This window comes from Budorcas taxicolor, chromosome 6, assembly GCF_023091745.1.
Source record: "Budorcas taxicolor isolate Tak-1 chromosome 6, Takin1.1, whole genome shotgun sequence".
NCBI classification, from domain to species: domain Eukaryota; kingdom Metazoa; phylum Chordata; class Mammalia; order Artiodactyla; family Bovidae; genus Budorcas; species Budorcas taxicolor.
The window spans coordinates 17,648,988-17,663,657 of record NC_068915.1 but is presented as its reverse complement, the minus strand read 5'-3'; the positions used below and the strand labels follow the sequence as shown (position 1 = coordinate 17,663,657).

Below are 14,670 nucleotides of genomic sequence, written 5' to 3'. Positions count from 1 at the left end.
GTGGAGCTCTCATGAATGATTAGGGTCCTTATAAGAGCCCGAGAACTGCCTGGTCCCTTCTGTCACATGAGAATGCAATGCAGAGACAGCCGTCCATGAACCAGGAAGCAGGCTCTTAACAGACAGCAAATCTGCAGAGGCCTTGAGTTTGGACTTCTGGCCTCCAGAAGGGCTTCCCTCGTGGCTCAGTGGTAAGAAATCTGCCTATCAATGTAGGAGATGCAGGCTTGATCCCTGGGTCAGAAGATCCCCTAGAGACGGAAATGGCAACCCACTCCAGCATTCTTGCCTGGGAAATCCCATGGACCAAGGACCCTGGTGGGCCACAGTGTCACCAAAGAGTCAGACACGACTTAGCGACTAAACAACAGCCTCCAGAACCATAAGAAATAAAATTTGTAAGAATCTCAAGTCTATGGTGTTTTTGTTATAATACCATAAATTGATAAAATACTTCCTGATTTATCACCCAGTTTATTTCCACCAGAGACCTCCTTGTTATTTACAGTTACCCTGTTTATTAAAATCCTCAGTTTCCATCATCTCTTCCAGCTCTGGCCAGAGGACCATTGATGCAAAAGTTTTCAATTTTGATGAAGCCCAGTCAGTCTATTTTTTCTTTAGTTGCCTGTGTCTTCAGTGTCATATCCAATAAATCATTGCCAAATCCAACGTCATGAGGCTTTCCCCGTTTTCTTCTAAGAGTTTTATAGTTTTAGCTTTTATGTGTAGCTCTTTGATCCATTTTGAATTGATTTTTGTATTTGGTATAAGGTAAGCGTCTAACTTTCGTGCATGTGGATAACAATTTTCCCAACACTATTTGTTGAAAAGGCTGTCTTCCCCAATTAATGATCTTGATACTTTTGTCCAAAATTGTTTGACCTTATACACAAGGATTTATTTCTTGGTGGATACTACCTTTTTTTCTTTTTATTTTTTTCATTGTCTTTTTATTTTGGCTGCATAGTGCAGCATGCGGGATCCTAATTTCCTGACCAGGGATGAAATCTGCAACTACTGCATTGGAAGTGTGGGGGCTTAGCCACTGGACCACCAGGAAGTCCCTGGATACTACTTTTAAAGTAATGAATCACTAAACAGTTTTGTACTAAAGCCAGAATATTCAGACGAATCAATGAAACAAAATAGCATATCCTCTTGTGTGTAAAAGTAGCAGCATGCGGTTGTTCAGTCACTCAGTCGTGTCCAACTCTTTGCAACTTCATGGACTGCAGCATACCAGCCTTACCTGTCCTTCACCATCTCCTGGAGTTTGCTCAGATTCATGCACATTGCATCGATGATGCCATCCAACCATCTCATCCTTTGTTGCCCCCTTCTCTTCCTGCCCTCAATCCTTCCTAGTATCAGGGTCTTTTCCAATGAGCCAGCTCTTTGCATCAGGTGGCCAAAGTATAGGAGGTTCAGTGTCAGTCCTTTCAATGAATATCAGGGTTGATTTTCTTTAGGATTCACTGGTTTGATCTCTTTGCTATCCAAGGGACTCTTCAAGAGTCTCCTCTGGCGTCACAGTATGAAAGAACAGAATATTTTAAAAAACAGTGCTGGGCAATTAGTTGTTGCTGTGTGCCTGCTCAGTCATGTCCACTCTTTGTGACCCCGTGGACTGTAGCTTGCCAGGCTCCTCTGTCCATGGAATTTTCCAGGCAAGAATACTGGGCTGGGTTGCTGTTTCCTTTTCCAGGGGGTCAAACATGCATCTCTGCATTTGCTGCATTGTCAGGTGGATTCATTACCACTGGCGCAACCTGGGAAGGGCAATTGGTTAATTACTTAGAAAATTAAACAACTCTTCCCTCTTTTCCAAACACCCAGATTCATCCCAAGAGGCCGAACAAGTAAAAATAATATATTTGTATGTGTTCCTGAAATATCTGATATGGGAATGGGAAGTGACTTTTCCAAGCATAAAGAAGTTATGGACATTTTGAAACTCATACAGAAGTTAAGGTCAAATCTTGCTTCATCTACACTATCCCACTTCCGACCAGCCTCATTCTGTACTGATTTATTATGAAGCAAGTCTCAGATGCATCACACGAGCATATTCATCATGTAAAATATGTCTTGCAAAGATGGCTCATCCCGAGTTGTAGTTTTATTTCAAAGAAATATTGACAAGGGGTATAGGTGCTGCAGCAGTAAAGAATCCACTTGCCAATGCAGGAGACACAGGTCCAGTCCCTGGGTCAGGAAGATCCCCTGGAGAAGGAAATAGCAACTTATTCCAGTATCCTTGCCTGGGAAATTCCACAGATAGAGGAGCCTAGCAGGCTACAGTCCATGGGGTTGCAAAGAGCCAGACATGACTGAGCACAGCACAGCACAAATATACTGACAAATAGCCCAAGAAAATATTTTAGAATGTCAAACAGACCAGAAGACTGTGGTGAAGTTATTTTTCTCAGACATGTTTTAAGTTAAATTACTAATGCAACAATGAAAAGAATACTACTAACTGACCTATATCTTATAGTTCCTTCTTATTCAGATTTACTACTCAGTTTTCTTTCTTTAGGTTGTGCCTCATTTAAAAGAAAATTTTCCACGACAAATATACCAATTTGGCATTTCTAATACATGACACTAAAGATGGAAGTTCCACCACTGAAAACTCTCTTCTCCCATTGTACCCCACTTGGCAGCATTTGTTCTCATTGTGCTTTTTTCCAATCTGAGTTTGTTTAGCAATCCTCTTCCTACCTGAAATGCAAAGACTTGTAGAGAGTTGTTGATTATTATAGTTTTTGAAAGATATCTTCCAAGGATATTTGGTCCTTTCCTTGTATACAAACTCATGTTTATGGGAAAGCCGGTGCTTCAACATAAAAATAAAAACAAATTAACTAAAACTTCAATAAAGCTGTTATTGTAAAGAGGGAGAGAGACAGAAACAGTCTAGAGTCATGCCATACGTGACTCTAGACTGGATTAAGTACTAGAAGAAAAAAAAAACTATAAAGGACATTACTGGATCAATTAACTAAATTGGATTACAGGTGCCCAAATAGATAGAAATGTTGTATCAATATTAAATTTACTAATGTTGATTACTATCATTATGTAAGAGAATCCCCCTATCCCTAGGAAACATGCATTGAAATATCATAAAGGACCATGATGTATGTAATTTACATTTAAACGGTTCAGAAGTTATTCATCCTATATATATAGACAAATATATAGATAAATTATAGATAAATAATTATAGATAAATATATAGACAATTGATAAAGCAATTTGATAAAATACTAGCAATAGGTAAATAGATAAATAATTATAGATAAATATATAGACAATCGATAAAGCAATTTGATAAAATACTAGCAATAGGTAAATATGGGTAAGAGGTATATGGGTTTCTTTGCACTATTCTTGCAACTTTTCTATAAGTTCAATTATTTCTAAACAAAAAAACTGAAAAGAACATGAGTGTGATTATGATTCTCATAAAAACATCCACTCTGATCTGGCCGCTGCCTACCTTTCCAATCTCATCTTCATTCACCCAAAAGTTCCCTGGGCTTTTGTTATCCATCCTGCATTAATTGTATTTCCAGACCACTCTCTATTCTTCATTCCTTTACAGGCTATATATCCATTTTTCTGTCTGAAATGTCTTTATAACACGTTCTCTGCTTGAAAACCTAATCATCCGCAGTACTCTGCTGTAACATATCCATCATGATGAAGTAGGTTAGGACACTGGTTATGAGCAACAACTTTGCACTCTGGTAGCCTGGGGCTCAACACCTGGCTCTATGCTCTCTCCCTATCACACATCAGGCAAGTTATTTTCTGCTCTAGGCTTCAGTCATCCCATATGAGAAACATATACATTATGAAATATACATATACATTATGAGTATAATTATGTATTATTATATATAATTATATGAATATAATGAATGAATATAAATAAACATATACATTATGAAACAGTAACATTAGGCTAATGGGAGTGGATGAGAAGATACATATCACATGCTTGACACAGAGCCTGGCAAATTAAGCACTCGTTAAATGCTTGTTTTACCCTTGCTTCCTCCCCTTCAATAAAATAATAAATAAATAAATACCTGGCTCTGAAACTCTCAGAAGTATAGTTAGTCAAAATATATTTTACCCTTCAACTCATTTATAAATATTAGTATATTTATATCAGATAGTTTCCAATTTATAAGCTAAAAAATCAACTTGGTTCTTTGTGGCTAGGATTTAAAAACTCAAAAAAGATGTCCTCTTCATTATAAGGGACTGGAATGCAAAAGTAGGAAGTCAAGAAACACCTGGAGTAACAGGCAAATTTGGACTTGGAATGCGGAATGAAGCAGGCAAAGACTAATAGAGTTTTGCCAAGAAAATGCACTGGTCATAGCAAACACCCTCTTCCAACAACACAAGAGAAGACTCTACACATGGACATCACCAGATGGTCAACACCAAAATCAGATTAATTATATTCTTTGCAGCAAAAGATGGAGAAGCTCTATACAGTCAACAAAAACAAGACAAGGCGCTGACTGTGGCTCAGATCATGAACTCCTTATTACCAAATTCAGACTGAAATTGAAGAAAACAGGGAAAACCGCTAGACCATTCAGGTATGACCTCAATCAAATCCCTTATGATTATACAGTGGAAGTGAGAAATAGATTTAAGGGCCTAGATCTGATAGACAGAGTGCCTGATGAACTATGGAATGAGGTTCGTGACATTGTACAGGAGACAGGGATCAAGACCATCCTCATGGAAAATAAATACAAAAAAGCAAAATGGCTGTCTGGAGAAGCCTTACAAATAGCTGTGAAAAGAAGAGAAGCGAAAAGCCAAGGAGAAAAGGAAAGATATAAGCATCTGAATGCAGAGTTTCAAAGAATAGCAGGAAGAGATAAGAAAGCCTTCTTCAGCGATCAATGCAAAGAAATAGAGGAAAAGAACAGAATGGGAAAGACTAGAGATCTCTTCAAGAAAATTAGAGATACCAAGGGAATATTTCATGCAAAGATGAGCTTGATAAAGGACAGAAATGGTATGGACCTAACAAGCAGAAGATATTAAGAAGAGATGGGAAGAATACACAGAAGAACTGTACAAAAAGGATCTTCACGACCCAGATAATCATGATGGTGTGATCACTCATCTAGAGCCAGACATCCTGGAATGTGAAGTCAAGTGGGCCTTAGAAAGCATCACTACGAACAAAGCTAGTGGAGGTGATGGAATTCCAGTAGAGCTATTTCAAATCCTGAAAGATGATGCTGTGAAAGTGCTGCACTCAATATGCCAGCAAATTTGGAAAACTCAGCAGTGGCCACAGGACTGGAAAAGGTCAGTTTTCATTCCAATCCCAAAGAAAGGCAATGCCAAAGAATGCTCAAACTACCACACAATTGCACTCATCTCACACGCTAGTAAAGTAATGCTCAAAATTCTCCAAGCCAGGCTTCAGCAATATGTGAACCGTGAACTTCCTGTTGTTCAAGCTGGTTTTAGAAAAGGGAGAGGAACCAGAGATCAAATTGCCAACATCCGCTGGATCATGGAAAAAGCAAGTGAGTTCCAGAAAAACATCTATTTCTGCTTTATTGACTATGCCAAAGCCTTTGACTGTGTGGATCACAAGAAACTGTGAAATCCTGAAAGAGATGGAAATACCAGACTACCTAACCTGCCTCTTGAGAAATCTGTATGCAGGCCAGGAAGCAACAGTTAGAACTGGACATGGAACAACAGACTGGTTCCAAATAGGAAAAGGAGTACGTCAAGGCTGTATATTGTCACCCTGCTTACTTATTTAACTTATATGCAGAGTACATCATCAGAAACGCTGGACTGGAAGAAACACAAGCTGGAATCAAGATTGCTGGGAGAAATATCAATAACCTCAGATATGCAGATGACACCACCCTTATGGCAGAAAGTGAAGAGGAACTAAAAAGCCTCTTGATGAAAGTAAAAGAGGAGAGTGAAAAAGTTGGCTTAAAGCTCAACATTCAGAAAATGAAGATCATGGCATCTGGTCCCATCACTTCATGGGAAACAGATGGAGAAACAGTGGAAACAGTGTCAGACTTTATTTTGGGGGGCTCCAAAATCACTGCAGATGGTGACTGCAGCCATGAAATTAAAAGACGCTTACTCCTTGGAAGGAAAGTTATGACCAACCTAGATAGCATATTCAAAAGCAGAGACATTACTTTGCTGACTAAGGTCCATCTAGTCAAGGCTATGGTTTTTCCAGTAGTCATGTATGGATGTGAGAGTTGGACTGTGAAGAAGGCTGAGCGCCGAAGAATTGATGCTTTGGAACTGTGGTGTTGGAGAAGACTCTTGAGAGTCCCTTGGACTGCAAGGAGATCCAACCAGTCCATTCTGAAGGAGATCAGCCCTGAGATTTCTTTGGAAAGAATGATGCTAAAGCTGAAACTCCAGTACTTTGGCCACCTCATGCGAAGAGTTGACTCATTGGAGAAGACTTTGATGCTGGGAGGGATTGGGGGCAGGAAGAGAAGGGGACGACCGAGGATGAGATGGCTGGATGGCATCACTGACTCGATGGATGTGACTCTGAGTGAACTCAGGGAGTTGGTGATGGACAGGGAGGCCTGGCGTGCTGTGATTCATGGGGTCGCAAAGAGTCGGACACGACTGAGCGACTGAACTGAACTGAACTGAAGAAGGAAATGAGTGAGTTTAGAGTACTGGGACCAGGACTTGAGAAGTTAGGTCATTATCCTGTGGGTCAAGTCTTTAAAAGGATGGGAGTGCAGTGATCCAGTTTATAACTTGAGAAATCAGTCTGAGAAGAATGTGAAACATTAACTGGGAGGAAGAGACATTAGTTTCATCAAGGCATGTTAGGAATGGGCTCAGCCTATACTTGGGAGACAGTTTGAATAAACGCAGAGGGGGACAAAAGGGAGGAATCCTGGATGGAATCAATGAGGTAGAATTGATGACATCTGACCAACCAACATGGTGGTGAGGGGGAAGGGAAACGCTCTTCATCGATGACTAGGGTCATCATGAACTGAGATGATGAATGCAAGAGGAGGCAAAAAGCATCATGGGAGGAGAAAAATAATAGGTTCAAATTTGGTTAAGTTACAGTGAAGTAGCTGAGGGGTTTCCAAGCAGAGGTGATCAGTAGACAATTATTAATGGATGTTTCCATTTGAGAAGTGTGAGCCCACATGCTAGAAATCAGGATGGCAAAAAACACATGGCTGTATAGAGTGTTCAGGTGCAAATACTGGAATCACTGTGCAAAATTTACAGTACCGGAGCTAATTAGCAGGAAGGTCTAAAAATATTAATCTGCTTAACATTAATGATTACATTAATATAACAGTTAAAGCTCCAAATCTAGACATACATATGTGTTACTGGAGCCCACTTCCCCATTTTTTTCCCCTCTAGCAGCAGCAGCTCTTTCTAAGGAGTATGAAATTATGAAAGGAGTGACGTTAGAATGGATTCAAATCCGAGCCTAGCCAATGATTAAGCTGAGTGACATTTAACAAATGCCTTAATCACTCAGAACCTCAGTTTCTTCACCTTTGGAGTTGGATAGCAGTGGTAACCTTAGGGCTGCTATGAAGGAAGGCAAAAAACACAGTGGTCAAGAACATGAGCCCTTAAAACAGACTGTCTTGGGGTTGAATTCTACTGTGCCATTCATTAAGCTGCGTGACTTCAGTTAACTTTCTGAACCTCTCTGGGCCTCAGTTTCCTTACCTGTAAAAAGGGATACCCTTTCCTTTGCTGTTTCTGAATTAATCGGTGACCAGGGCCATGCTTCCCAGTATTCCGCTCTTCCTGCAGAGAGAAATGAAGCACCACCCCAAGAACAGGGTGAACGTACAAGTCAAGGACCAGAGAAATTGTTACCAGGTGCCCAGAAGCCCAAGGCTGCACTTAGGAAAATAATTGCAGTTCTGGCAAAAAGAAGAATGATTCTATTGTAACTGTCATCTGATCAGGACTGGGCAGGAATAGAGGTCAGTGTGGCCTTCCTGGTTCAGAAGAGCATAAATGAGAGTCAGACTCTGAGTGTGATACAGCTGGAAAGGTGCCTGAAGCCCAGGTTGTCTGCAGATGGTCATACTCCACACCAGGGACTGAGCAGGACTCCTGATGCTCACTCCAGTGCTCCTTTCTTCACATAATACAGACGGCCTCAGATTTGCTAAAAAATACTGTAGTGGTTGTTCTTTCTTTTCTGAGGAAAGGAAATCAGAAATCTGCTGCTAAGTTGCTTCAGTCGTGTCCGACTCTGTGTGACCCCATAGAAGGCAGCCCACCCGGCTCCTCTGTCCCTAGGATTCTCCAGGCAACAACACTGGAGTGGGTTGCCATTTCAGAGATCTGAAAACGTATCAATTACTCAGGCATTATGTTTTACATTACAAACAATAAAGCACTTCCCAGGTGGCGCTAGTGGTAAACGAACTGCCTACTAATGAGATCCATGAATTCCATCCATGTCGGGAAGATCCCCTGGAGGAGGGCATGGCAACCCACTCCAGTATTCTTGCCTGGAGAATTCCACAGAGGAGACTGGTGGGCTACAGTCCATAGGATCACAAAGAGTTGGACACAACTGAAGTGACTTGGCATTCAAACTCATTAAAAAAATATATGTGGTGATGACAATATAATATGTTTGGCTTAGCATTAGACACAACTTTGAAATAAGAACGAAAATCCACTGAAAGAATCATCTGTGCATCCTCCTATTCTACCATCCTAGCTTCACCCCTAAACATATCTAATTCTTCATCCTTTCCTCGTGGGCAATATTTTTTTACATTTCTACCCGTACATGTGCTGCTGGCTGTGCCTGGAATGCTTTCTTTCTTCATAAATAAACTCATCTGTTCAAGTTACTAGGTTTTCTGTGTAATCTACTCATTTCAATTCTAGTCTTGTTGGTTTTTGCAAGAGGAGTCTGGCAGGCTAGTCAGTAGGGTCGCAAAGATTCCCACACGACTGAGCAACTAACATATGCACATACATACACACACACACACCCCCACACACACACACACACCCCCCCCACACACACACTATGGCATTTAATAGACTTTATTTAGATGTGACAGTGTCTTCAGCCAATAATGATCTCCTTAGAAATGTCCCAAGCCTAACGGAATGCTCAACACAAGCACTTCTCCCATATTTTTACAGAATTAGAAATGAGATGAAAGCAAAGGAATGGTGAACAAGGGATTCACTATGTAAGTTACTTCCAATAGGAAGAGGCTGACTTTGGATGGTGGGTTGGCGAATCGTTATAAAATATTTAAAAATAAATTTTAAAAATTCTGTACTACTAAGGCACAGTAACTAAAAATTACACGAGAAAATTGGCCTATTGTTATCAGCTACACTACAAAGGTTGCTCTTTGACTAAACTGTCCACACGTTCGTTCCCTGCATTGATAAAGATGTAAAGTTGAAACGGGCAATTAAAGGTTAGATCTCTCTTTTGCTTAGTAGGCCTGATTTTTACATTAAAACTCATTTGTCAGTAGACACTGCTTTGGGTGTGAGCACTTTATTTCCTTCCGTTTTTAGCAGGAACAATACGCACTGGGTTAGAATATTCCCTAGACTTGGTTATTTAATGACGTGAAAGGAAGGTGCTCACTTTTGGTTCCCCCATCACCACTGCCAAATAGCACGTATTTATTCGGCGCCAAGTTATACACAAGGACTAACAGCGAGGAGGCAACAAGGCAACACCACGACTTCCCCTTACAAGGGGCCCGTAGCTTCTCGGAGTAAACACTTGCCCTGGGCCGGTACCCGAGCGCTAACCGCCCCTCCGCGCCTGGCCTGGCGGCGGTGACTGAGTTCAAGTCCTCGGGTTCTCCAGAGACCGGCGGCTACCCGAACCAGCCCAATGGGGCTTGGACGCCGCGCTTGGACGTTCGAACGCCGTCCCTGGGGCCTCGGCCAATGGGGAAAGCGGGCCACGAGGCTACGCCCCGCCGTCGATGACGTCACGGCGACGCCCAGGGCGCGCGGGCTCCTGGGCGCCTGGGCCACCGCCCCCTGACGTCGGGTCGCTGCTGTTTCTTGGGCTCCGTGCAGGTTGCTTCTCCGCCAGGTCTTGTGCCTGTCGCTGCGTTCGCCGTCTGCACCATGGCTTTCGTAACCAGGCAGTTCGTGCGCTCCATGTCCTCCTCCTCCACCGCCGCGGCCTCGGCGAAGAAAATCCTCGTCAAGCACGTGACGGTCATCGGCGGTGGGCTGATGGGCGCCGGCATTGCCCAGGTGGGCCGTCCGCGGGCACCTCTGCCCGGTCGTTTCTCGGCCCGTCCTGACAGGAAGGCGCTTGCACGCCGTGACACGGAGTGGAGGGTCCGGCCCGAGGCCAGCGCCCACGGGAGACTCGGAGAGTCTTCATCCCGACCCTCCCCCGTGTAGTTTGAAATTTCTGGGCCTGTGGGTCTTCACTCCTCCAAAGGTCTAGTGTGTTTGGGCCGAGCCTCAGTTTCGGGGTTTGCTTCCGGAGACCCGGACTGCGATCAGTTTTAGTTTTATCAGTTATTCTGCAGTCGTTAGTCAGGGCAGTTTTCTGCTCCTAAATGGTCTTCTTTCTCCCCGCCGAGTGTGTCCTTTGCTTGCTGAAAAAAATAGTAGTCAGCACTTTTGTAGCATTTTGTAAAGTTACCTAATCGGAGCTTGTGAGGCCCTGAGACTTCACTAACAGCTGCACGAGATGTCTTTGACCCAGTGCCCTCTGGCGCTGGGGAGACTGGGGGAGGGGGCGAGTGAGGGCTCTGAAGAAGCCTCTAATCTCACTGCATCTGCAGGACTCTGCCCGGTTCCAGCTGAGCTGTGATTCAGGGTCAGGTGTGCAGTTATTACCTAGGTCCTGGGTTGGGAAGATCCCCTGGAGGAGGAAGTTGCAGCCCACTCCAGGATTCTTGCCTGGAGAATCCCATGGACGGAGGACCCTGGCGGGCTGCAGTCCATGGGGTCACAAAGAGTCGGACACGACTGAGCAGGCGCGCGCGCGCACAAGCTGTGATACTTGTATTTTTACTTATTGATATTTAACGGTTATTTTCCAGATCGGATCAGGTAGCCGTGATTTTCATAGCTTAGCTGATAATATTCTCAGCATTTCAGCCCTTTCCTACTTGTATTGTGGGCGGGGAGGCATTTAGCTAATTTTTCTTGAAGGAGTGCTCAAGTGGCTATGATTATAATAGAGTTTAATTTTTTTTTTTAGTGTCTCTTTCTAGCCACAGCATCTGTTTTCTGTGCTTCCTTTTCAGAAAAATTTTTTATTATTATTACTATATACCTTAAACTTTCCTACACTGCAGGTTTTTTGCAACATATTAATTTGATAGCAGTTTCTCCTGAAATCTGTATTTCATTAATGTTTTACCCTGAGACGCTCCTATTTCTTCTCAGATCACCCTCAGGCATTTATTGTGTACATGCCTGGTGCTGGGTTCTGGAATCTTTATTAAATGTGAGGTGGGAGGAGTAAGTTTCTTTAACCTTGAAAGTTCCACACTTTATATACTACATGATACTCAAAAGAAAGTTTAGGTTGAGTGCATTTGTATATCCCTGCTCCACCCAAATCTCCCTGTTCCGTGAAAGAGAGATTTATCGTGGGCAGGTATAAAATACTGTTTGCTTAAAAACCTGTAAACAGCATCTTAGTGGCAAAATATTAGAGCCTTGCTGCTGCTGCTAAGTCGCGTCAGTCGTGTCCGACTCTGTGTGACCCCATAGACGGCAGCCCGCCACTCTCCGCCGTCCCTGGGATTCTCCAGGCAAGAACACTGGGGTGGGTTGCCATTTCCTTCTCCAATGCATGAAAGTGAAAAGTGAAAGGGAAGTCACTCAGTCGTGTCTGACTCTTCAAGACCCCATGGACTGCAGCCTACCAGGCTCTTCCATCCATGGGATTTTCCAGGCAAGAGTACTGGAGTGGGGTGCCATCACTTTCTCCGATTAGAGCCTTAAGCTCCCAGTAACAATACAGGAAATGGGTTAGAAACTATAGTTGATGGTCCCTTCAAGACATCAGTGGAAGAGGATTAGAAGCTAAGTTGAAAGTTTTTGTGCACATTTCAGCTTTTGTACACATTCAAGTTGCTCAGTTCTTGGAATATTGTATCCATTATTGGCCAAAAAAGAGTCTTATGTTGTACAAAAATGCACACAGGTAGAACCTAAGATTATAAGTATGATGTTGGAGCTTTCATCTGAGAAAGGAGCTTGACACTGATGCAGTTCAGACTTGTGGATCACATCCTTGCATAGTTGGACTGAGGTGTGCCTTTTGAAACCTAAGGTGTTTAAAAAAAAGCTGTTTACCCCTCAGAATGGAAATATAATGGAACTGTCATTCAAGAAGTTGATAAAGACCAAAGATTTAAGTAATTCTGTCCTTACATAACAAGGTTTAAAAGAGCCTCAGCCACTGTGGGTGGCAGTTTTAGTCCTGTAGAGGGGAATCATCCTTTCCTGAAGAATATCTCTGTGCCACTTTCTGCCAGTTGGTTGGCTTTGATCTGTTTTTGCACTTGACCCTAGATCATGCTGTTTGAGGCAGTGTTGCCTCATTCTTTATGCTCCTTGACCTACAGCTTTTGGTACTGGGTAAATCTCTTTTGCTTATTTAGTGCCGTAGACTTATTAGTTGCTACATCTTGACTGTAGATTGTATTCAGTTCACTGTGGGGAGCTGGGATGGCCTGTGCTGGCCTGCCTCACGCTGGCTGTACTGATATGGGAAACGTGCTTCTGTGCCTTATTTTACTAACCTCTGAGGTAGGACCAGCCTCCTAGGAGAGTGGAGGGATCAAGTGGATTAGCACACATCAAGCACTTAGCATGGTGGCATTTAGTAGGAACTCGAATGTTAGCTGTCTTGGGGGTTATTACCTTTATGGTGTTGCCCTTGTTCTTTTGTCATTGTCCTCTCACACCATTCCCATCTCTGATCTTGCTGCTGTGGTAGGACTGTGACGTTAAGATGGAGAGTGTTGGTTGTGATTCTGTCCCTTCTTGCTTGATCTTCAAGGTGAATGCCAGTTGGCAATGCAGTTTGTTCAGGGACCTCTGAAAAGAGGGAAGGCATTTTTTATCCTCTTCAGGAAAGCTTTAAAAGCATAAGCACAAAGTAACACCTAAATTACGCCGTTAATTTGCATTTAGCTTCATTCTCCAGAACTCTTTCTGAAGTAGTTTAAATTTTAATTAAGGTGTAGTTCTATTTACATTTTTAATACTTTAAAATTTTGTCATTTTTGGCATGTGTTCCAGTTCATGTTGAGTAGGATGAAAAAAAAAACCCTGGATTTTTGTGGGAGCCTGACACATTTCTCAAGCAATTAAGCAATTTAAGACAAGTGAGTTCTGTGTTTAATAATATGTAGTTGATCAGAGCACAGACCATATGTATATTTGTTTTGTCCAAGAGTTCTTTGCCTGTCATTTTTTTTTTTTTGCTTGTTTTAAATTTAAAAAAAGCACACACAACTGACTCATGGTTAATATTTAAGTAAGGTTAACTTGTTTTGTGTGTTCACACGTTATTCTTACTTGGGTCTGATTGCCAATTTATCTTCAGCTGGATATTTAGGCCAGCAGAGAAACTTCCACCAGTATTGACCCTTGAGTAGGGGATGGGTTGTTTTTTGCTTTGTAAAGAAGGGAAAAAAGGAAGAAAGTTATTAGCTGTGCATTTCTTCAGTTTGTAGAATGAGTTTAAGCTTTGCTTCCTGAATTGCCTTTTTTTCTTATAAGGAGCTCAGAGAGTTTATGGCTTTCATTTAGTTACTGGTGGGCAGCCAGTGGGATTTCTGGGAATGACATTTCAGGAGTGGACTTCTTGGCTTTCTGATTTACCTTCCTTTTAGTATGCCATACTTTGAGGAAGTGAGAATTGGCATCTTGAAGGGGGTTGGAGCTGGGTTCGCACCCAAAGACTTTTTTTTTTGCTCCCTCTTAAAGAGTAAAAGTGCATATTTTTTCTGGGGAGAACTCCTTAGGCTGTTAAAACAGGATGGGGTTGTGGGAGCCGTATTCTAAACTACAGATAGATGTTTCCCTGACGTATTACTGAGGACTCAAGTGGGTTGAAGTCTCCTCTGTCGGCTCTGCATTGGTTCACCCATCTCTTTCTCCTGCACCCCCCAACTCTGAATTTTCTGATGCTGAAGAGAAGAAGGATCAGAATTGCTTTGTGTTATTTAGCTTTACTTTTCCCCTGTTGCCTCAGTGAGTTTGCCTCTGTTGAAATTTGCTTGAAAGCAGTGCAGGGGCCTAGAAGAAGTTTTAAGATCTCAGGAGCTTGGAACCATCATTAAGTGGTAAGCTCTCCTTTGGGACTCAGACTTCTTTATGGAGGGAGTAGTTTTATTCCCAGGTGTTGACTTTGTCCTCAGGCGCATGGGCTGTGTTTGTCGTGAAGTTCTTCCCTCACTTCCTGTGTTGTCGCAGGGTTCTTAATTGGGCTTAATTTGGCTGATCTCCATGATGTACTGGGGACAGTAAAATCAGCTTCTGTTGGCATGTTAGTCTTTGGACTTGGGGTGTGGCTGGGGATACTCTAGCAGAGGTAGGGCTGACAGGCAGAAAAATGAATGCCGTGGAATATATTTG

General features: G+C 42.5%; 1 protein-coding gene across 1 annotated transcript in view; it reads left to right on the top strand.

The window, feature by feature from the left end:
- Positions 1–10,080: 10,080 nt before the first annotated feature.
- HADH (hydroxyacyl-CoA dehydrogenase) overlaps positions 10,081–14,670 on the top strand; it is a 44,025-nt gene continuing 39,435 nt past the window's right edge. The window contains exon 1 of the mRNA XM_052641705.1: positions 10,081–10,308. Within this exon, the coding sequence (XP_052497665.1) occupies positions 10,177–10,308 (132 nt within the window). The 5' untranslated portion in view covers positions 10,081–10,176. The remainder of the gene's footprint in view (positions 10,309–14,670) is intronic.